Source organism: Dasypus novemcinctus, chromosome 3 (assembly GCF_030445035.2).
Source record: "Dasypus novemcinctus isolate mDasNov1 chromosome 3, mDasNov1.1.hap2, whole genome shotgun sequence".
NCBI classification, from domain to species: Eukaryota; Metazoa; Chordata; class Mammalia; order Cingulata; family Dasypodidae; genus Dasypus; species Dasypus novemcinctus.
In genome coordinates, this window is record NC_080675.1 from 10,693,525 (window position 1) to 10,715,687 (window position 22,163).

At 50.5% G+C, this 22,163-nt stretch overlaps 1 protein-coding gene across 1 annotated transcript in view; it reads right to left on the reverse strand.

Annotated features, from left to right (window-relative positions):
• Positions 1 to 18,605, reverse strand: part of C3H14orf132 (chromosome 3 C14orf132 homolog) — a 52,506-nt gene extending 33,901 nt beyond the window's left edge. The window contains exon 1 of the mRNA XM_071211950.1: positions 18,120 to 18,605. Coding sequence (XP_071068051.1) covers positions 18,120 to 18,605 — 486 coding nt within the window. The remainder of the gene's footprint in view (positions 1 to 18,119) is intronic.
• Positions 18,606 to 22,163: the final 3,558 nt, after the last annotated feature.

Sequence of the window (22,163 nt, forward strand, 5' to 3'; positions counted from 1 at the left end):
GCCCACTCCTGGGCAAGTGCTCAGAGTCAGGGTGCATCTACTCACTATTGTATTTAGTGAGCTGTTTGTGCACATTCACACCTTGCATGTTCAAAGTAAACCTGCAGGGCAGGAACTGTCGAGCCTATCTGCAGATATGCAAATGGCCTGAAGGTAAGGACTGGCTGGTGGTGACAGAGCCACAGCCGTGGACCTGGAGCCCCTTCAGCAACCCCGGCCACCCTGCGAGAGAAGGTGGCCCCATCCCAGCAGTTGCAGCTGCCTCGTAGAGGCAGCCTGGGCCAGGGGACACGTCTGGCTCGAACACTAGACTTGCTGGAGGCCAGAGCCTGATGCATCTTCTGTGGGTAAACCCAGGTGGCCGCCATACTCCATCCCCAGAGCTCTCTGCTTCAGAGGAGAGACCCAACAAAGCACCTTTCAACATCGCCTGCCATCTCCACAACACGACGCCCGTCTGGCCGTGTGGCCGTGTGGGGAAACATCACAATGGTAACGCGGAATAAACGCTGTTCTCTTCAGATGCATTCTGCTTTGCTCTGAAGTGTGCTCAGAGGGAGGTGATGGATTTGAGCCTTTTAAGAAGCCTCCAGCAAGAAGAGAGACCATTAAACCCCCTGAAAGGGCTGGCGAGATGCATAATTTTAAATAAGTCAATGTTTAGAGGAATTTTGTGGGTGAGGAAGTAAGGGCTGAGGTTGGAAGGGAACTTCTCCCTGGCGGACTCAAGCACCAGTGGGCCGAGGGCAGCTGTTTCCAGGAGCCAGAATGTGTTTGGGAGTAAGCTGTGTGCACAAATGAAAACTTCCTCTGTGCACAGTTATAGAAAGTGGTTGAGTGTGAAGTATGTGCCCCAAGAGCCACCGGAAGAGCTGGGGATGGTCAGAGCCAGGGGAACCAAAGACCCAGTTCTGGGGGGTGCTGACTGGGAGGGGCACGAGGGTGCCGTCCCGGGCCCGAGAATGTTCTACCTCTTGATCTGGGTGGCATTTGCACGGATGTCCACTTCTGTGTGCAGGGGGTCCCCTAACACCTCAGGTCCAATGATGGGCTAGGAGGTCGCACACGGATGTGCTCACGGCTGGTATTACAGCGAAAGGACGCAGGCAAAATCAGCAAAGGGAAAAGGTGCCTGGGGCGAAGCCCGGGGCCACAGGCACGGGCTTCCAGAGCCTTCCACTAGGGGAGACACAGAGAACACGCTTAATTCCCCCGGTGACGAGTGGCATCGGCACCTGTGAAACGAAAACGGCGTCAGGCAGGGAAGCTGGTGAGAGACTCACGCTCAGGGTTTTTGACTGGGGGGCAGCAGGGCTGGTCACAGAGGCACCCACTGCCCAGCACACACCAAGACCCCTGAGTCCCAGAAGGAAAAAGCAAGTGTTCAGTGAAAACCATATTGTTGGCACAGGGAGTTCGGGCAGAGCGAGCCAGTCCTATCGGTAAGGGCAGTGGGAAGGTCCCAAAATCCCAGTTCCCAGGTGGCAGCCAAGAGCCGCCCTCGTAAGCGTCCTTTGTAAGGTCAGGGATGAAGTCGGCCACGCTGGCTCTTTTCTGCATGTAAAGCATCAACAAGCTGTTACACACCAGAGCTGTGCTCTTTGTTGTAGGCAGTTTATCCCTCAATAAAAAAAAAAAGACAGACACAAACCATAAAACGGAATCCAAAAGATGTGTTTGCTTGAAATTTGAGAGACTGTGAAGCTACTGACACAGGGCCTTTGAGGGGCAGAAGCACTTGCCCCACAGTTGGTCTTCGTTTTGATAGATGAGAGGGTTGGCAAATGTTGACACAGCAGTTACCATAAAATTTAAGTTAAAGCTACATCTATTCTGTGTCTTGCCCTCCAAAGAAGGAGCTTCTATTTACCAAGAAGGGCCACTGGCTCTGCTGTAATAATAAAATCTGTTTTCGTAATTCTAAGGGCTACTGACTTATAACCTTGAGCCTACAAATATTTGCTCTCATTTGTTAGGGTATTTGTGGTAGAAAACTGTTTGCTCCCCCCAAGGTTACGGATTGTTTCCTTCAGGAGATGATTTACCCACCCATGTCCCTGACACGGGAGATTGAAATCGAGAACACAGCTAAAGGCTTTGCTTTCTTGTCCAAACTTATTTCACAAGGAGCGCAATGTGCCTGGCAGGTGAGCTGCCCCCTGCCAACACCACCCTCGCTCCATAGACGGAGCTGAGTCTTAATGGCAGAGACGAGATTCTGGGGGAAGGGGCTGGGCTGAGTGGGGAGACTTGCTTTGCCAGCTGGAGCCAGGCTGGTGGGAGGTGGCCCAGGGCAGCCGAGATGCCCCAGCGGGCGGCGGGTGAGCCCAAGGCTCTGATCGGTGGTCTTTCCCCTTCCAGGGTGCTGGAAAAAGCTGTGCCAGGTGCTCTCCACATGCTCTTCCCAAGCCCCCTCCCCTGAGCTCTTCAGGACCAATGAGGTTCGCTCTCTTTTTACAGGCCAGGAAACGGGTCTGAGGCAGCTAAGTGCCTTGCTCATCACACAGCAGCTGCTGTGGACCTGGCCTTAGAAGGCAGGCAGGAGGCGGGATCGGCTGGCTCGTTTGGCAGGTGAGGGCAATGAGGTGACTGCCCGAGTCACACACCACCAGGCAGAGGCGAAAGAATTCCAGCCGTGATGTTCTGACCTCGCTTCCGGGGTCTCCCCACACAGTGAGCGGTCCTAGGGCCCACCCAGGCCGCTTTGAAGGGTAAGTCGTGGAAAACGTGGCAGCATGCCAGCAGGTGCTGCGTATTACGTCCTCCAGCCAGGCGCTGCGCGTGCAGTCTTGTCTAATCCTCACAGTGACTGCCCAAGGCAGAACCGCCTTTAAACTCTTTCCAGGAAGGAAAGGCGCTGCTCAGGCCCCCGGCTGGCAAGCCGCCAGTTCAGGATTCCAATCCGGGTCTGTCTGACTCCAAATCCCAAACCTTTAACCATCATAGCACCCCGAGTCCCTGAGTGGAGCCCAGAGAGGGGACGTTCCCGTCCCAAAGGTCACACACCGTGTGAGCAGCACTGTCAAGCAGAGGGCAGAGCCCAGCTCCCAGCTCCCCCCACATGGACCCCACCCTTCTGAATCTGGCAGCTCTGAATTCCCCAGGCAGGAAGTTCCAAAGCAAACCTCTCCTGAAAGCGCCGGCAGGGCTAAGGGATTTGCAAGAGGCTGGCAAAGCCGGCTGCCCCCATGGTGGTGCTTGTTTTGCTCTTCCTGGGAGCAGCTGATACTTCCCTGGCAGCGGAGTCAGGTCTTCCCAGCCACAGCCAGCGAGCCTCAGACTCTGTTCGAGGGAAGCCTCTCGCCTGCAAGGGGCACCACAATGGCATTTACCGAACACCTGCCCCATGCTGGCACCTTCCCAGGGCCTGTGGTTATGACCTTCTAAATTTAGCCTTTCCTTAAAACCCTAGGAGGGGATCTGTTTCAAACGGATGGACGTGGAGATGGTGCCCGAGCCCAGGTGGGAACTGGGCTCAGAGCTCTCTGCTCCAGGGCCCCGGACCCCAAGCTGGGGCTGGAGAGGTGGTTCTGCCCCATTTGATGGAAGCCCAGGGGAAAAGGAGAGGGAGGGGCGGCCAGACAGAGAGGGCCAGAGTGGCAAGTGGTTCCTCTGCCTCCTCTCCAGGGTCTACTCAATACCAGGTATGGGGCAGATACTCCAAGACTGCAACTTCCAGGAGTCCTTGGCAGGACTTCTGGAAGGCAGGAATTATACCTCCTTTTACAGCCTGCAGACGCTGAGGGTCAGGGGCTAAGTGGTTTGCCCAAGGTGACTCAGCTCATGAGGGGCCAGGCTTAGAAACAAATCGGATTTGTGCAGCTCCGTTTTTGAGGGATAAATGTACCTGCAACCCGTTCCTGTTATTTGCAGTAATTCTGTTCTATAAAGCTGCTGTAAACCCTGAGTTGGCCAACACTTACTCCTAGGGAAAGTACAGCGTTAGGTGCTGTGAGCCTCTGGTCACAACATTTTCATCAACTGATCATTATGTAACCTTGTTCTATGTGTGCTTCTGTGTAAAGACACCTTCTTTAATATATATTACTGTTTCATAAACACTGGACTCCCAGCCTACAGCGCTGTAGCTCATGCCTAACTGATGCTCATCTAGCACAGGTGTTTCTCTGTAAGGCACATCCCAGCCTTCTTACACTTGGGAACACTAGACAGCATGTCAGCACTCCGCTTGGGAGTCATTTTAAACAGCAAAATCATCCAAAACACACAAAAATGCAAAAGCATGGCCCTGAACATACCGTGAAAAGGAGACTTGCTTATGGTATAAAGAGCCGAAATAAGAAGACCCAGTGTTGCCTTGTTTGACCTCAGCTGGGAACGTGAGCATCAGGCGACTCAAAATTCTTTGCTGTTCTGCTCATGTCCAGGGAGGACTGCAAAAGCACCATGAGCAGTGATGTTGAGGTTACAAATAAACTTCAGCCATTAGGCGCATTTGCACATACGAAACACGCGGACAGTGAGGACTGACTGTGGCTGGGAGATGCCTCCCCACGGGCCCCACGTCTTTCCGCACAGCTCCTGAGGGCCGTGCCGGCGCCCGTCCTGGTCCATCGTGTAGGGGTGCCCGAGGACAGCCAGGAAAACAGAGGAAGTGTCTTCCTCTGGGGCAGAGGGCACCTTTGGCTCCTGACAGGATAACCTGAGGATAATCTCTCCCCCTGCGGCACAGGCTGGGCAGGTTTGCTAGACAGCCCTTTAAAAGAGTGGGGTGTCCTAAACTAGAGGTCCCTCTGCAGTGACAAGCCCACTCAGGGCACAGAATCCACAAGGGCTGCGCCACATTGCCCCCACCGGACTTGGGAGAAAGAGGGAACTGATGCAAGCGTGACACTCACTCTGCCAGCTGGGCTGGGAGTGATGGAGTTCTTCGACTTTGAGCTCATGTCTTCCAACAGCATTTATTAAACTGATAAAATTAAGGTGCACTAGCTTGCAAGCAGGTAAAAGCTCAGGTCCTTCACAGTTCATCACATATCTGTGCTAAGGCTCAAGTAAAAATCAGTTGTGCAAATCCTGTGGGGAGACTTGGCTGAACAGTAATGCTTGGCTCTTCAGGATGAGTCAAAGGTACAGCATTCTGGAAGGCAAGATTTGGCTCTCACTGACCACATTAATGGGTGTATCAGGGCTAGATCCAAGGTGGTGATAGATCCTTCTCGAACACTATGTCCAGTTCTGAAAAAAAATTGTTTTCTAGGAATGCTGACAGACCAGAGCCTGATCTGGACTCAGAAGCCAACCTGATGAAGATTCCAGAGAAGAATATTCATTTGGGAAAATAGTTGAAAGAAATGATCACATTTAGTATAAAAAAGGGGATGATGGAGAGGGAGGATATAGGGGACTATGTTCAATCATAATAATTACTGGAATTTGTGCAACCCTGTACAGTTGGTACTTGTATACCTACCATTTAACAAAGAAACCGAAGCTCCAAGAAGTTGAGCAACTTGCTCTGAATCATGAGTAGTACAGCTCCCTCTTCCCCATCTCAAGCGTGCTCTGCTGCTCCATGCAGTCATTCCACAGGTTACCATGTTTGTGCAGAATCAGGCTACCATGTGGATGCAGGATCAGGCTGTTGCATGGATGTAAAGATCAGGCTACCATGTGGATTCAGGGTCAGGCTATACCGCATGGATGCAGGATCAGGCTACCATAGGGATGCATGGTCAGGCTACCCTGTGGATTCAGGGTCAGGCTACTGTGTGGATGCAGGGTCAGGCTAGCATGTGGACAAAGGGTCAGGTTACCATGTGGATGCAGGATCAGGCTGCTGTGTGGATGAGAATTAGGCTACTCATGGATTCAGGGTCAGACTACCACATGGATGCAGGATCAGATTACCATATGAATGCAGGAGCAGGCTACTGTGTGGATGCAGGGTCAGGCTATTGCATGAATGCAGGGTCATGCTTGCTTCCTGTGGCTCCTGAGCCCAGGCTAGGACCAATAGACAGAGTTAAAAGGGATGAAGATTTTTGGTTCAAAAAAGGAAACCTGTAGGGAATAAATACCAATTACTGAGTGCCGCATTACCTTACATCTCCAAATCTTGAGGCTTATCACGAATTGTCCTAACTGCCCTCATCCCACCGCACCATAGAGAATGAGGCTTAGAGTGATTACATGATTTACCCCTTGTGCAGAGGAGCCAACACCACCCAACACCAATGAAGCTGAAAATACAGAGAAGGTGATTGACCCTCCATAAGGAAGGCTGTGGAGAGATTCTGGCATATTACGGTTCACAATTCTGTGCAGGTGACTGGGCCACCATCTCCACCACCCATTACCAAAACTGATTCATCACCCAGACAGAAACTCAGCACCCATTAAGCAATAAATTCCCATTCACCCCGCCCCCCCAGGCCCTGGTGCACTACTCTAATTTCTATCTCTATAAAGTTGCTTATTCTAGAAATTTCATCTAAGTGGAATCACACGGTATGTGTCCTTTGGTGTCTGGTGTATTTCACATAACATGATGTCCTCAAGGTTTACCCATGTTGTCGCGTGGATCAAAAAGTCGTTCCTTTTTGGGGCTGAACAATATCCCATGGTATGAATAAGCCACACTTTGTTCCTCCCATCACCCACCGATGGACACTTGGGTTGCTTCCACCTTGGCAAATGTGACTAATGCGAATGTGAACAGTGGTGGGAAGGTATCCTTTTGAGTCCCTGCTTTCATTTCCATCCCCGTTCCTTTTTAAAGAGCAAGAGCATTTGTGCAACACACAAATAAAGAAGTGCACTGACCTCTGGGGCAGCACTCCACACTTCCCCGAGGGACCCAGAGGGCCCTTCTGAATCCCAGCTGTCCTGCGTTGCCTGGGCCTGGCCAGGATTTAACACTGCAAACCCCAAGCCTGGGAAATCCCTCAAGCAGGACAGCTGGCCGCCTTCCCTCTGAGTCATCATTTTGGCAGAAGTCCAGAGGCAAAGAGGCTCAGCCAGACCTGCGTTCAGTACAAGGGCCACAGTGTCTCCCGCGAGACCCGGGCAAGTGTTTCGCCTCTTTGGGCTTCATGCTCCTCCTTGGTAACCTGGGAGCAATCATCGAGGGTGGATTCACAACACAGGACTGTTAAGAGGATGCAACAAAGTGATGCATGGACAGCCTGCAGTCCAGGCCCTGGTCCCTAGCAGATACCCTGCAGGGTGGACAGGGGAGGGTGTCGGAGAGTGGGGTTGCCCTAGCAACAGGATGCAGGGTGGGGGTGGGGAGACCAGCCTTGGGGACAGCTGTGATGCCCCCAAGCAGGAAGTGCCCAGTGGGCGAAGGCACAAATGCTTCTCTATCCAGTTTTTTTTTCATGCTTTTATTGATGCCCTGTTGGCCCTTGATTCGGTTATTAACTATTTACTGGGTCTGGCCCTGGGCTGGGCAGCTGCGATCTGACGTAAATAAGACTGGTCTTCCGCCCTCAGGGAGGCTCAGACATGATGGCCGTGCCCATGGAGTCCTGCAGAGACTCACGGGCGCACAGCAGAGGGAGGGGCAGCTGTGGCCGTGGCAGTGAACTTCCCTCCCGCAATCCCCTCTCCAGGTTCTTTCGGCCTCTCGTGAGTTATGCCCCTGCCTCCGGCACCAGTCTGTCCAAGCTTTGGAACCATCCACTCCAGCCATGATCCACTCTCCCCCATGGGCTCCAGAGAAGAGGATGCAGGTGAGCCAAGGCCTGGGCTGGAGAAGTTTATGACACAGACTGTATTTGGGACCTGGATTCCCCCAACCCCTCCCCAAGCCACTCAGCAATCCACTGGCTGCTACCCAGATTGCCGGGCTCTGGGCTCAGACCTGGCCTTGAACCCCACTCAGCTAGCCCCTTCCTCCCTGGGTGGCTTTGGCTAAGACTTAAGGCCTCTGAGCCTCGGTGTCCGCACCTCTAAAGTGGGCATGCTAATAGCCTCTCCCTCCCAGGTGGTCGTGCAGCCCAAAGCCTGGTCCATGCAGGTCCATGCAGGGAAGAAGATTCAAGCTCTTCTTCCCACGGAGGGCAGGGCTCCTGCCTCACCCGTCTGGATGCCTAAGAAAAATGTTCTGCACCTGCTGCATGCTCACCCGATGCTGGTGCAGATGACAAGGCCGACAACGGCTGGGGACAGCTCTGTTTGGTTCTCTGACACCCCTGGCACAGCCTGTCTGCATGGTCGACCTCGCACGATTGATTCGGCTATTGGGGTATGTGGGGGGCCCCAGGTGGAATCTCCCCAGGGAGGGAAGAATTGGCAGGAAGTCAGGGCCAGAGCGAGGCAGGGAGCACTGCTCCATGAAGAGAGGCGGGGACAGAGGGGGCGTGGGGAAGAGCATCAGTCACCCTCCCCATGTCTCTCCCCAAGACACTGGGAGCCAATTTAATGCATTTCTAATCAGCTCCCAGAGCTTCGAGCTGCAGAGCTGGATGAGGGGCCCTCGTGGGTTCTGCAGAGGACAAGCGGGGTCCCAGCTGTTGGCTGAGCAGGAGGGTGGAGCAGCCTGTGCTCCCCACCCCCAGTGGTTCCCCAGCAGTCCGGGTGCCTGGGGCTGAGGCCTAAAGAAACCTGGCCCTGCGCAGTAGGCTTCCAGCTTCTCTCTGCCAGCAAGCCCGTGACACCGGGGTCACTACTGACACTGGATCCCTAATGTCTCAGAGGATATCTTGAAAAACCCAAGGGAATGTGGTCGGTCCATGCATGGTTTGGCTTTTGGTTCTGGTATTGGAGGCTCACCTACAAGGGTACTTCATTATCCCCATTTGATGGTCTTCAGGAGAGAGCTGTGGGACCAAGATCCCGGAGCTGGGAGGACGGGATAAGGGTCCACGTTCAGATTCAAGTGGGAGGAGGAGGGAGGGTGGAAGTAGAGTTGCTAGAAGCATAGGCTGAAGAAAATTCTGCTTCTAGCCAAGATGCAGTAACTGAGACTGGATTCACCCTCTCAGCTAAACAGTTGAAAAAACAAGACAAAGTATACGAAAATGGATTTAAAGACGCTGGACATCAGGCAATGGAGGAGAGTGATCCTTAAGAGACCGGAAACTAGTGGCGGACATGGCCCAGTGGTTAGGGCGTCCGTCTACCACATGGGAGGTCCGCAGTTCAAACCCCGGGCCTCCTTGACCCGTGTGGAGCTGGCCCATGCGCAGCGCTGATGCGCGCAAGGAGTGTTGTGCCACGCAGGGGTGTCCGGCCCAGTGGTTAGGGCGTCCGTCTACCACATGGGAGGTCCGCAGTTCAAACCCCGGGCCTCCTTGACCCGTGTGGAGCTGGCCCATGCGCAGCGCTGATGCGCGCAAGGAGTGTTGTGCCACGCAGGGGTGTCCCCCGCGTAGGGGAGCCCCACGCGCAAGGAGTGCGCCCCGTGAGGAGAGCCGCCCAGTGCCAAAGAAAGTGCAGCCTGCCCAGGAATGGTGCCGCCCACACGGAAAGCTGACACAAGATGACGCAAGAAAAAGAGACACAGATTCCTGTGCCGCTGACAACAGAAGTGGCCAAAGAAGATGCAGCAAATAGACACAGAGAACAGACAACCGGGGCAGGGGAGGGGGGAGAAATATATCTTTAAAAAAAAAAAAAAAGACCTGAAACCAGGAAGGTGGGCCTTGCAATTGCCCCAGGGTGCAGCCTGGGGAGTTTCCATGGTGAGGAGCAGGAAGGAAACCCAAGGGGAGCCCAGAAGACAATCTGGGTTGAAAAGAAGAGCTGAGAGTTCAAGAGACCAAACCCGCCAGAGTTCACAGGGCCGAGGATGGAGGGGAGAGAGCTGTGGTGTCTGGAAGAGCTGGGGAAAAATTACCCCTGGACAAGTATGGTCCTAGTCCCACCCAACAAGTCTTAAAGGTCAAACTGTTTCCAAATAAATTAACTGCATTCTGGAACAAAACTGAAGGATATATAAAGAAATACAAAAATATCAGGATCCAACAAGGGAAAATTCACAATGTTTGGGGTCCAATAAAAAATTATCAGGCATGCAAAGCATCAGGAAAATATGACCCATAATGAGGAGAAAAATCAATCAAAACTGACTCAGAATTGACATGGATACAGAATTAGTAGTCCAGGACACTAAACTGTTGTTATAACTGTGCTCATATGTTCACAGACCTAGAGGAACCACTGAACACATTTGGTAGAGCTATGAAAGATGTATTTTAAAAGATCCAAATCAAGCTTCTAGAAATAAAACTACAATTTCTGAGATCAAAAACACACTGGATGGGATTCACAGCAGATGAGATATTTTAGAATAAAAGACTGGTACACTTGAAGACATAGCAATAAAAACTGTCCAAAATGAAACATAAAGAGGAAAAAGGAAACTAAAAAAATCTGAATAGAGCCTCGGTGAGCTGTGAGAGAACTTCTGCCAGCCAAATAAATGTTAACTGGACGCCCAAAGGTGAGGAGAAAGAAAAACATGCAAAGAAATAACGGCAGAAAATTTTCCAAATGTGATAAACTATAAAGTCACAGATCTCAAGAAACTCCCCAAACCTCAAGTACAATAAACATGAAGAAAACTACACTAAGACACATAATAAAATTGCTCAAAATCAGAGATAAAGAGAAAATGTTAAAAGCAGTCAGAGGAAAAAAGACACCTTATGTTTGGAGGAACAAAGATAAGAATGACATCAAATTTCTCTTTGGAAACAATGGAAACAAGAGGATGGTTGGAGCTAAATCTTTAAAGTACTGAAAAAAATAAACCTGTCAACTGACAATTCTATGCCCAATAAAATCTCTTTCTTCCAGACATAGAAAAGTTTAAAGAATCCATTACCAACACTTACACACCCTAAGAAATGCCTTTCAGACAGAAGAGAAGTAATATCATGTAGAAATATGAATCTACAGAATGTAATAAAAAGCACCACAAATAATAACTATGTGTGAAAATAAGATTTTTTATTATTAATTAAATCACTTAAAAAGATAACTTTTAACAAAAATAATGACAATGTAGTGTGACAATGTTGCAATAACATGCTTAACAACAGCACAAAAGCTAAGAGGGGAGAAGCAGAAGAACCTTTTGTAAGGTTCTTATACTGTATGTGAAATAGCATAATGTCACTCACAGATAGACTGTGATTAAGGTAAAGGTGTATTATAAACTCAAAATCAACCACTAAAAGTTACTTAATCCAAAAGAAGATAGAAAAAAAAAAAAAAAAGGAATTAAGGGAACAATGAACAAATGGGAAAAATAAAAAACAAACAGCAAAATAGATTTAAAACCAATCACATTAAATGTAAAAGATCTAAACACTCCAATTAAAGAGTGCATTTTAAAAAATAGGCTGAAGTGGCACAGAAATCTGAGTTTGAATTCCACCTGTGTGATCCTGAGTAAATGACTTTGCCTCTCTAAGCCTCAGTTTCCTCATCTGTAAAACGAATGAGTGCCTATTCCATGGGTTGTAAAGGATTTAGTGAGATTCTGTGGGGAAGTTGACACAGGGCCTGCTTGTACCTCAAAAGCATTTGACAAATGGCAGCTATGATGGGCAGGTAGAGGGATAACTTCAGGCGAGACAGTCTCTCTCACCTCAGGGCAGAAGGAGCTGAGGTCCAAGACCCCAAAGCAGGTCTGAGAATACAGCAGGTACTCTATAAACACCTGAACATTTAGCTGGACGTTTGCAACTCACCTTTCAATGCCCCAATTCCTTTAGCTCTGTGAGATCTGATTTTTTTCCAAATCAACTGGAATGTCTGAACTTTTAAAACACTATCTAGAAATCTGATTTACAGAATACACTATAGATTTTTTCCTTCTTCTTTAACTGCTATTACACCCCTGCACAACATCCTCTCCCAAGGCAGGTCTAATTAGAATAATAAAATATTTAAATATTTGAAATGGGAATTTGAAGTGCAACATGATAGGCCACGCAGTTAAAAATATTTGAGATCACGGACAATTTGTATTATAATGATAATTCTTGCTTTAAGAAAAGAGAGCACTTCACCGGCTTGGGTAAACAGACTGTCAGACTCCCTGGAATTCTACTTTTCTGCACAGCGGTGTTTTCCTCTGGGGAGGAAAACATTCTGTTAGTTTCTCGCAGATCTACTGGAATGATCCCATAAGCCCTTGAGTGTAACAAAGATTACTTCAAGAAATAACAGAATCACCTCTAGGATACTGCCAGATGTCTTTTGTGTTTTTTCTCCCAGAAAAAAAAATTATTAAAATGCTAATTAACTGCGAGCCTCCCAAGGTCCCAGGGGAAGCTGGCAGGGGCTATAGCAGCAGGTCATCTGCAGGTGCCGTCATGCTATTTCACATATAGCATGACACATCCATGGTAACACTGTGATCTGGGTGCACCTGTGTTCTCCTGCTCAGCAGGGACCAAGTTCAAAGGGTCAGTGGGAGGAAGGACTGGCTCCTCCTACAGCCTCCTCTGAGAGCTGCCCAGATGTCCCAGGAGATGGTGACTTCTGTCACCACTCCCCACCTATGCTGCCTCATCCCAGCCCATGTCCCACAGCCTTTTATCCCCTTGGTCAAGGAACTCGCTGATTTACCATGAATTACCTATTAGGTTGAAACATATGGACCTGCCATTGTGTAAACCAAAAACAAGCAAATCGTGGTGATTTCACATGGTTCAGCCTAGTAAAGCCATGGCCCGACGCCTTAGAAGCAATACTTCTCTCCTGGGCTTTTGTCAAGCTCTACATACACCTTTCTCAGGCCTGTTTCCAGAGATGTGACACTGGCAGCCCCGGGTTGCAGGCAGCCTGCAGACCTGTTGTTTGGTGCCTGAGTTCTCATCTGCAGAGTCGGCCTCTCGCAGGTCCTTCCCGCCCTCCTGGACGGGCGGGCTGCTCCCTGCTCAAGAGCTGGAATCTGACATCCCAGCCCTAAGATCTGGCCTGGCCTCAGTGCCTTTCTTGACCAAGCGAATGCAGTGAGAGGGGCATTCTGGGACCCCGGAGGCTAGGGCACAAGAAGCCTGCGGCTCCACTGGGACTTCGGAATGCTTGCTCTGAGGGACGCCAGCTGCCACGCAAGAAGCACAGCGGCCCTGAGACCACCACCCAGGAGGAAGCTCAAGCTGCCGGGAGAACCCCTGAGAGGCTGAAACGCCAAGCGGCCAGGTAGCACGGAGGTGCCAAACACACTCGTGAAGGAACCACCCCGGAAGTCGAGACTCCAGCCCCAGCCGCCCCGGCTGATGCCATTTGGAGCAGAAGAAAACTGCCCACCCGGCCCTTCCCAAGCTCCAGTCCCATGAAATCATGAGCAAAATAAATCACTGCTTTAAGCCACTAAGTAACCAAAATCATAAGCAATATGTAACTGAAACAGTCCACATCCTGGTTGGTAGGTATGTTAAAGATTTTTACTTAGTTGCCAACATTTAAAAGTCTCATCTCCAGAAGCCTGCCCTGACCGCCACTAGGTGCCTCTCCTGGACTCCCGGCACCTGCCTGTGTTTATGCAGCTCCGCCCTGTCATGTCTCACACAGCAGGGCCTGTGCCCCTCTTCCCCCAGGACCCCACTCACGGACACGGCACCATGGGTAACATTTGCTGAATGAATAAACGAACAGTTCCATGAGGTGGCATCTGGGCAGAACTCTAAACAGCTCCAAACGACTCCTATGGCCGCAAAATTTGAGAGCTACTGGGTTTGGACTAGTCAGGGACAGTGCCAGACAAAGGAAGAACGAGCTCTTAGCTACAAGGCACACTCGGCCAGCACGAGGGTTACAACGCAAGAACCTGGGAGCGGGTGCTCATGGACTTCGGATTGCTCACCCCAAGCTCCGGAACTAGCGCTGGCCCTGCACGCAGTAGGTTCCTTAAAAGTCCATTCGCCTCCTCCGGGATGGTGGTCTCAGGGCTGCTGCACTTCCTGCACAGCGTTTGGTGTCCCGGGAGCGAGCATTCCAAGGCCCCGGGTGGAGGGCAGGTTTCCCGGGCCCTTGCTTCCAGAGTCCCGGAATGCCACTAACTCTGCATTTTCTTGGTCAAGAAAGTCACAAGGCCAGGCCAGAGTTAAGGGGAGGGGGCTCAGATTCCACCTCTTGATGGGCAGAGTGGCACGTACCTACCGGAGGGGGAAGGAACTGGCAGAGGCCGGCTTTGGAGACTGGCCATCACCCCGACGCCGGGGCTTTGGACTCCACCCTCAAGATGTGACTCTGGGGAAGCCGACTTGGCTCAACGGATAGAGCGTCCGCCTACTACATGGGAGGTCCAGGGTTCAAACCCAGAGCCTCCTGACCCGTGTGGAGCTGGCCCACGCACAGCGTTGATGTGTGCAAGGAGTGCCGTGCCACGCAGGGATGTCCCCTGCATAGGGCAGCCCCATGCTCAAGGAGTGTGCCCGCAAGGAGAGCCGCCCCACATGAAAAAGTGCAGCCTGCCCAGGAGTGGCACTGCACACACGGAAAGCTGACGCAGCAAGATGACGCAACAAAAAGAGCCACAGTTTCCCAGTGCCGCTGGATAATACAAGCGGACACAGAAGAATACACAGCGAATGGACACAGAGAGCAGACAATGGGGGAGGGGGGAGGAAGGGGAGAGAAATAAATAAAAAATAAATCTTAAAAAAAAAAGAGAAGAAATATTGATATATAAATTTTGACAGTGTTTTAAGTTAACACGCATAGGAAATTTCTCAAAAAAAAAGATGTGACTCTGTCCTCCTCCCCAGCCTCTGGGGATCTGTCAGCCTGGCCACTGGAGGCCATAGAGAAAGGGAGGCCACTGTCCAAAGCCCAGAGGACCTCGTGGAGTGGGGCTGCAGTGCTTCTAGAGCAGGAGAAGGGGAGGCTGACCGCCCAGCGGCACGGCCGGGGCTGGAGGCGAGGTGGAGCCCACACATGGAGACTTTAAACCCCAAGGACGCCGCAGCTTCCCCTGAGCCCTTACCTCCACTCAGCCAGGGGTGCCTGCACCTGAGGGGGCTCGTTCTGTGTAAGAGGATTTGCCAGATAACTGACGTCCACTCTGCACAGCCAAGAAGGGCGTCTTTTTAATGCTTGGCATTTGAGAGACAGCTCTTTGTAATATGGCTCACATGATCCTGAGCCTTCTTATGCCTCAAACGGCAATCATATTTAATAACACGGTGAAGGGGAAGAAGGCTGGGCTTGGGTTCCATAGATCTGGTTTCACTCATTTCATCCATCCAGCAAGCACTCATGGCTGACCTCATCCTTCTCTCCAGCTGCTACCCTTTCCTGGAGCTACGATTTTCCAAAGGCACTGACTGGCTGAATGTCACTCCCCTCCTCGATAACCAGCAAGGGCTCCCACTGCCTATTGATCAAGTGCACATTCTCACCCCAAGCCCCTGCACCTTCCGTAGCCTGGCCCTGGGTCCCCTCTCCCTGTCTGCTGAGTCTCTTAAGGACCCTGGGAACGTCTTCTGGACTTCCCTACCTTCACGCCTCTCTGGCCCAGCAGAGGAAATTTGCTTCTAGTTCTACCCATCTAGAAGCCTCATCTTCCAAGCCTCAATGAAAAAAGGTGTTTGGGGGAGAGGAGCTGGGCTGTGACACCTTGCATTCACTGTCTTCCTGTTAATGTCTCTTCATTCATTCATTAATGCACGAACAATTTGATGTGCCCACATCTAGCCATTCAGCAGACACGTGCTGAAGGTCTCCTTTGGGCCAGGCATCTCGCTATGACCACACTTGAGGCACTCCCCTCCCTGGCCCATCATTTCGCCAATTCACTGTAAGTCACCAGAGAGAAAGCTCCGCGGTCCATTCATCTTCGACGCCTAGCATCCCCGTCCCAGCACCTGACTCGGAGCCTGGCACATGGCAGGTACATTCGTTGAGCAACAGCTCTCAGCTGAATTGCCCACTGCTGAGGGACAGGCTGTGGGGTAGGGGACAGGAAATGGCTCTATTACACGCCCTTCCTGGTCCTGCCCAGTAAAGCCTGTACTGAGTTCTCGCTCGGGCCAGGAATAGCTCAGTGCTGCAGATAGAGGCAAGAGCTCCTGTCCTGCAGGAGACAGGAGGAGCAGATCAACAGCAGAAGCTAATCACGCAGGACATCACGGTGGGGGCTACAAGAGAGGCACATGTGACACCATTTCCCACTGGGGAGGGCACGAGGCAGCTTTAAACATGTCAACCCTGTCCCTTATGGTGTGTCTTTCCAAGCCTGAAGCAATAAGGGGGCAGCCCTGTGGCTTTGCAGACACGCAGGCCCATCCTTACAACCTGCTTCTCCCCCTAGTTGACAGTGTGTCCTTGGGCAAATTACTCGGCATCCCGATCTGCAAAGTGGAGATACGGTGACCGCGTCATAGCCTTGCGAAGACCGAATACAACAGCGTGTGCCGTGTGCCCAGCTCGACAAACCTTCATCTCTTCCCACATTTGTATGGCCCTTCATCTTTCCGTTCCCTGCAGCCAGCACAGTACTGAGCAATCCGTGCCAAACATCTGTTGTTGGGAATAAACTGACTATATGAAACTTGAATTATAAACAAAGAAAGAAGGAAAAAAAGAACCCAGTCTCTGGGCAGGCTCTGCCCACAGGGGCTGCAAAGCCCTGTGTTTATTTTGTCAAGTTGCCATAGCAACTCCTGATGCTCCAGCCATCCCCCCGGGGGGGGGGGGCAGTGATCAATTTATCTGTAACCAAGGAAATGCCAGATGCTGAGCTTGATCCAGAGGCCAAGGCAGCAACAGACATGGTGTGAGTTCCTGTCCCCTCTAGAAATCCGGTGACGACCCCCCAGTCATCCTGTAGCTAGAAACACGGCTATTCTAAACCATGTCTGCATGACAGTAGTAATAAGTGTGAATTAGGAACAGCAGATGGAAAATAGGGCAAAAGAAGAAAAAGCCTGTGTTGCTCAGCAGAGCAATTACCATTATTGGGAAACTTAAGATGCTGCCCAAGAGAGGGATACGAGGCAACCCCAGAGCCAGCGGGAAGGCACTGCGGCCCTCAGGCCTGCTCTGGGGACTTGCTGCCAGCCTAGCCTGGATTTTGCCGTCACTTTTAAACACAAGCGTCCATCGTGGGGTGAAGTTTGGGGAAAAGGAAAGTGTCCCCCAAACTCCATTCCAGGTGGGGCTCCTGCCACACCCCACGACCAGGAGACAGAAGGGAACCTCGGGTCCCCCCACCTTTTCTCCCAACACAGCCAACAGGCTAGAAGGTGCAAGGCCTGAATTTGGCACCTTGGGACCTATTCTTGCAGACTTCACACAGCGTTCCCGGGAGCCAGGCTGGGCACTGGGTGGTCCTGAGCCCCAGACAGCTGGAGAAAGGGGTGGGGTGGGGTGTCTGCCTTTGTTCTGGCTCCAGAGAGTCAGGCCCCTACACCTAAAGGTGTTTCACTGTCTAGCCCAGAACTCGAGGGATTCTCCGGGAGCAACCAACACGCAGGGCCCTGTCATTTGTTTTCCCTGCCCTGGGTAACCTGTTTTGTGTCCACATATGAGTTATGGTCGCGCCGGGCACTGACGGCGCCTCAGCGCCAGCGCAGAGCAGGAAGGATGAAACCACTGCTGCGCGCTGGCGCTGGGCCCGTCACAAAGCGGGTCCCGCCACCTTCCGCGCCTCGCTGCGTGGGGGACAGGGGTGTGGTCCCACTCCCCCATCCTAAAGGGAGAAACTGAGGCTCCCACGAGTGGATGTGGGGCACCCGCCCCGCCCCGCACCAGGTCACGCAGCGAGTGACAGGTTACCCGGGGCCTCGCGGAGCAAGGGAGGGGAGGAGAGAGGTTGCCCTCCCGCCCCCCAGCCGGCGGGGGTTCGCGCGGGTCTGGGCTGCCCTGGCCTTGGAGGGCTCCGGGGGCACCGGAGGAGGGACGGCAGGCAGGGAATGGGCAGGGAGAGGCGACGCGTGCTGCCCCGGCCTCTGGTCTCCCATCCCGGAGAGCTGTGCTCGCCGCGCCCCCGGAGCTGTGCTCGCGCGCACCGGGTGGGGTCCTCGGGGGACGCCCAACTCGGGACAAAGAACCCGGACGCGGATCCCGGGTGGGCGTCACCGCCCCGCCCGAGCCTTCCCGAGTCGCCGACCTCGGGCCGGGAAGGCGAGGCCGTGGCCCGCGACCTCCCCGAACGTGGCGCCCCGGGGCGCGCGGGGGAGGCGCCCGGTTACCTGCGCTGCCATAAAGGTCAGATCCATGTTGTCGTTGTCGCTGCCGCCGCTGCTGCTGCTGCTGCCCCGGGTGCTCGAGCCCTCGCCGCTGCTGTCGTGGGTCCAGTCGCCCGCACAGCTGGCCGCGAGCAGGCGGAGCAGGGAGCAGGCGTCCCCGGGCCACGCGGCGCCCTCGGCTGGCTCCCGGTTCTCAGCTCCAGATGGCGACAGGGCGGCGGGGTGGGAGCGCGGGGGCGGGGCGGGGTGGGAGCGCGGGGGCGGGGCGTGCCGGGGTGTGTGTGTGTGTGTGTGTGTGTGTGTGTGTGTGTGTGTACTGGGTGCCCCTCCACGTGACCACCCTCGGGGGCGGGGCCCCACGTGCGTGGGCCAGATGGCGTAACAGCGGCCCGCCGCGGCCACCGGGATTTCCCGAGGGCGCCCGGCTGGGCCGTGCGAGAACCACCCTCTAACCCGAGTCCCGGTGCTGGAGGCGCTGTGCTCGCGCATTGGGGTGAGCCCGCCAGGGGGCGAGGGCACTGCTTTGTGGGGTGCGGGATTTCCTACCTGGCCTGAGGACCAGGATCAGGGTGTCTGATGCACCCACCTCTGCAGCTGGGCAGAACGGGGTTCAAATCTTAGCGCCTCTACTGTTTTGCTTGTGTAACCTGAGCAAGTTAGTTGTCTTCTGGAGCCTGGATTTCCTCATTTAGTAAGGTGAGCATAGTGGAACCTGTGAATTAAGTGAAAGAGTGTATCTAGCATGTGGTAATCTCTTAGGAATGTGAACTCACATAGCAGAGACTAGGATGTGAATGACACTTTCTAGGATTGCACAGTGCACAACTTGCACAACTGGTACTCTATGACAAGTGTCTAAAAACCGGCTGGGGCCATAGCTAAATGAGGGCAGCAGAGATGCCCACAGGGCCAACTGCCGTGTGTGTGCATGTGCGTGTGGACACCCCAGACTTCTTGGTGGCTGGTCCACAGCAGAGCAGGTGGGAGCTTTGCCCTTCTCTAAGGCCTCACTGCAGGGAGTGGGATCACAGTGAAGCTGTGGCCCAGAGAGACAGTGCTAGTTCAAGGTTACCCAGCAGGGGCTGTGGGGACCGCTCTGTGTTGTGTTACCGGAGTTCCCTCCATCTTCTCTTCCTCCTCCCCCCTCCTCTCCATCCTGTTCTGTCTTCCCTTCCCACCTCCTTTCTCCTTTCTTCCCACCTTCCTCCTTATTTCCTTGCTTGTTTCTTCCCTTCCATCACGGCCGCTAAACCAGTTTCCTTCCTGGCCTCCTCCCTGTCCTGCCTGGTCTCAGCCACTCCTAGCCATTGTCCCTGACACCACCCCCAGCTTAGCTCAAGTGGCTGCCTGCTGAGTCTAAGACAAGGGCTGCCTCCTGCAAGCAGTCTTCCTGGGTGTAATTCCCTCTGCTCCTGATGGCCGATGAGCCTAGAGCGTCAATCCAGTCCCACCACTTCGCTCCAATACCACAGTCTTGATTCCTGTAGCTATAAAAGAAGACTTAAAGTCAGGTTTACTGATTCCTTCCACTTCATTGCTTTTTCAAAATTATTTTAGAATAAAGAGTTTGGCATAAATTTAGAATAAATTTTAGAGTAACTTTGTCTCTAGCTACAAAAAAAAAAAAATTTATGGAACTTTGATAGAAATTGCCTTAAACCTGAATATCATGTTTGAGATTACTGATATCATCTTTGCTACATTGAATCTTCCGATCTATGAACATATGTCTCTCCAGTCATTTAGATCTTCTTTGACTTCTTTAATCAGTGTTTTGTAATTTCCAGCACACATCTTGTACATGTTAGATTTATACCTAAGTATTTTAAACAGTTGTAAATGCAATTTCATTTTTAATATCAGTGTCTACCTCTTCATTACTAATATATAGAAATGTAATTAATTTTTGTGTGTTTGTCTTGCATACTGTCACCTTCTGAACTCACTTATTAGTTCCATGAGTTTTTGTTTTTTTCTGTCTTTGAGATTCCTTGGGATTTTCTACAATCATATCATTGGTTTTATTTCTTCCTTTCCAATCTCTAACCCATTTATTTCTTTTTCTTACCTTAATGCAATGATTAGAACTTCTAGCACTATGACTTCCTTGCCTTGTTCATGATTATAGGGGGAAATCAGTCTAACTCCATTAAGTGTGATCTTACCTGCAGGAATTTTGTTTTTGGTAGATGTTCTGTATCAAACTGAGGACGTTCCCTTCTATTCCTAGTTATCTGAGAGTTTTTATCATGAATGAGTTTTCAATTTTGTAAAATTCTTTTTCTGCATCGATTGATATGATCATGTGCTTTTTCTTTAGCCTATTAACATGATGGATTACATTAATTTTTGAATATTAAATCACCCTTGCATCCTTGAAATAAACCCCACTTGATCACTGTGTACAGTTCTTTTACATATTACTGAATTACATTTGCTAATATTTTGTTAAGGATTTTTGCATCTATAATCACAAAGGATATTCATCTGTAGTTTTTTTTTGTTTGGGTCTTTTTTTGTACTGTGTTTGTCTGGATTTGTTATCAGGGTAAAGTAAAATGAATTGGTAAGTGTTCCTTCGTCTTCTCTTTTCTGAAAGAGATTGTGTGCATTTGGTGTTAATTCTTGTATTAGTCAGGTTCTCTAGGGAAACAGAATCAACAAGAGATATCTGTTGATAGTAAGAGATTTTATCACTGTCTCTCATGTGATGCACAAGTCCAGGTTCCACAGGCAGGCTGCAACCAGGGGCTCCAATGAAAGTCCAGTGAAGGTAAGTTCTGGGAGATGTTTGGCTGTCCAAAGTTGAGCTGGGAAATTCTCACTCAGTGCTGGAATCACTTCACTTTTTAAGACATTCATCTGCTTGGATAAAGTACCACTCATTGCTGATGGCAATCTCCCTGACTGATGTAATTGTAATCAGCTATCTATGATTTACCGTGGCAGTAAAGTCAATGGTGACTGAAGCCCATAAATGCCCTTGTATTCAGTTAGCCCAGGGCTTGCTTGACCAAACAGCTAAGCACAATTACCTGGCCTAGTTGACACATTAGCCTAACCATCACAATTCTCCTTTAAACATTTGATAAAATTCTTTAGTGAACCATATGGAGATTTCTTTTTTGGGAGTTTTTGATTTGCAAACTCAATTTCCTAAATAGTTATAGGGTTATTCAAGTGATCTATTTCATATTGAGTGGATTGCGGTAAGTTTTGATTTCCAAGGTACTAGTCCATTTCATCAAATTATCAAAATTTTTAGGTATAGGTTTGTTCATGATATTTCCTTATTATCCTTTTGATATCTGCAGGGTCTGTAGTGGTATCTCTTTGTTTCTTTCCTAATATTGCTAATTTGGGCCATTTTTTTTCCATCATTTTGTCAGTCTTGCTGGAGGTTTGTCAATTTTACTGATCTTTTCAAAGAACTAGCTCTTTGTTTTCACTGATTTCTCCATTTTCTGTTTTTAATTTCATTGAGTTCTGGTTTTTATCCTTATTATTTCCTTCTTTCTGCTTGTGTTGGGTTTATTTTGTTTTTCTTTTCCTAGTTTCTTGAGTGGGAGCTTAAGATGATTGATTTGAGACTTTTCCTCTTTTCTAATGTATATGTTTAGAAATATAAATTTCGCTGTCAGCACTGCTTTAGCTGTGTCCAAAAATTTTTATATATTTTATTTTTTATTCAATTCAATGCATTTAAAAAAATTCTTGTTACTTACTCTTTGAACTGTGAATTATTTACAAGTATGTTGTGTAGTATCCATATGTTCGGCAATTTTCCTGTTGTCTTTTTGCTATTGATTTCTATTGTGAGTCCCTTGTTGTCAGAAAATACACTCTGATTTCATTTCTTTTAAATGTATTGAAGTTTATTTTATGGCCCAGGATATGGTCTGTCTTTGTGTATATTCATGGACACCCAAAAAGAATTTGTATTCTGCTGTTGTTAAGTGGGGTGTTCAACAAATGTTGATTAGATCCTGTTGATTGATGGTGTTGTTGAGTTCTTCTATATGCTTGCTGATTTTCTCTCTGGCTGTT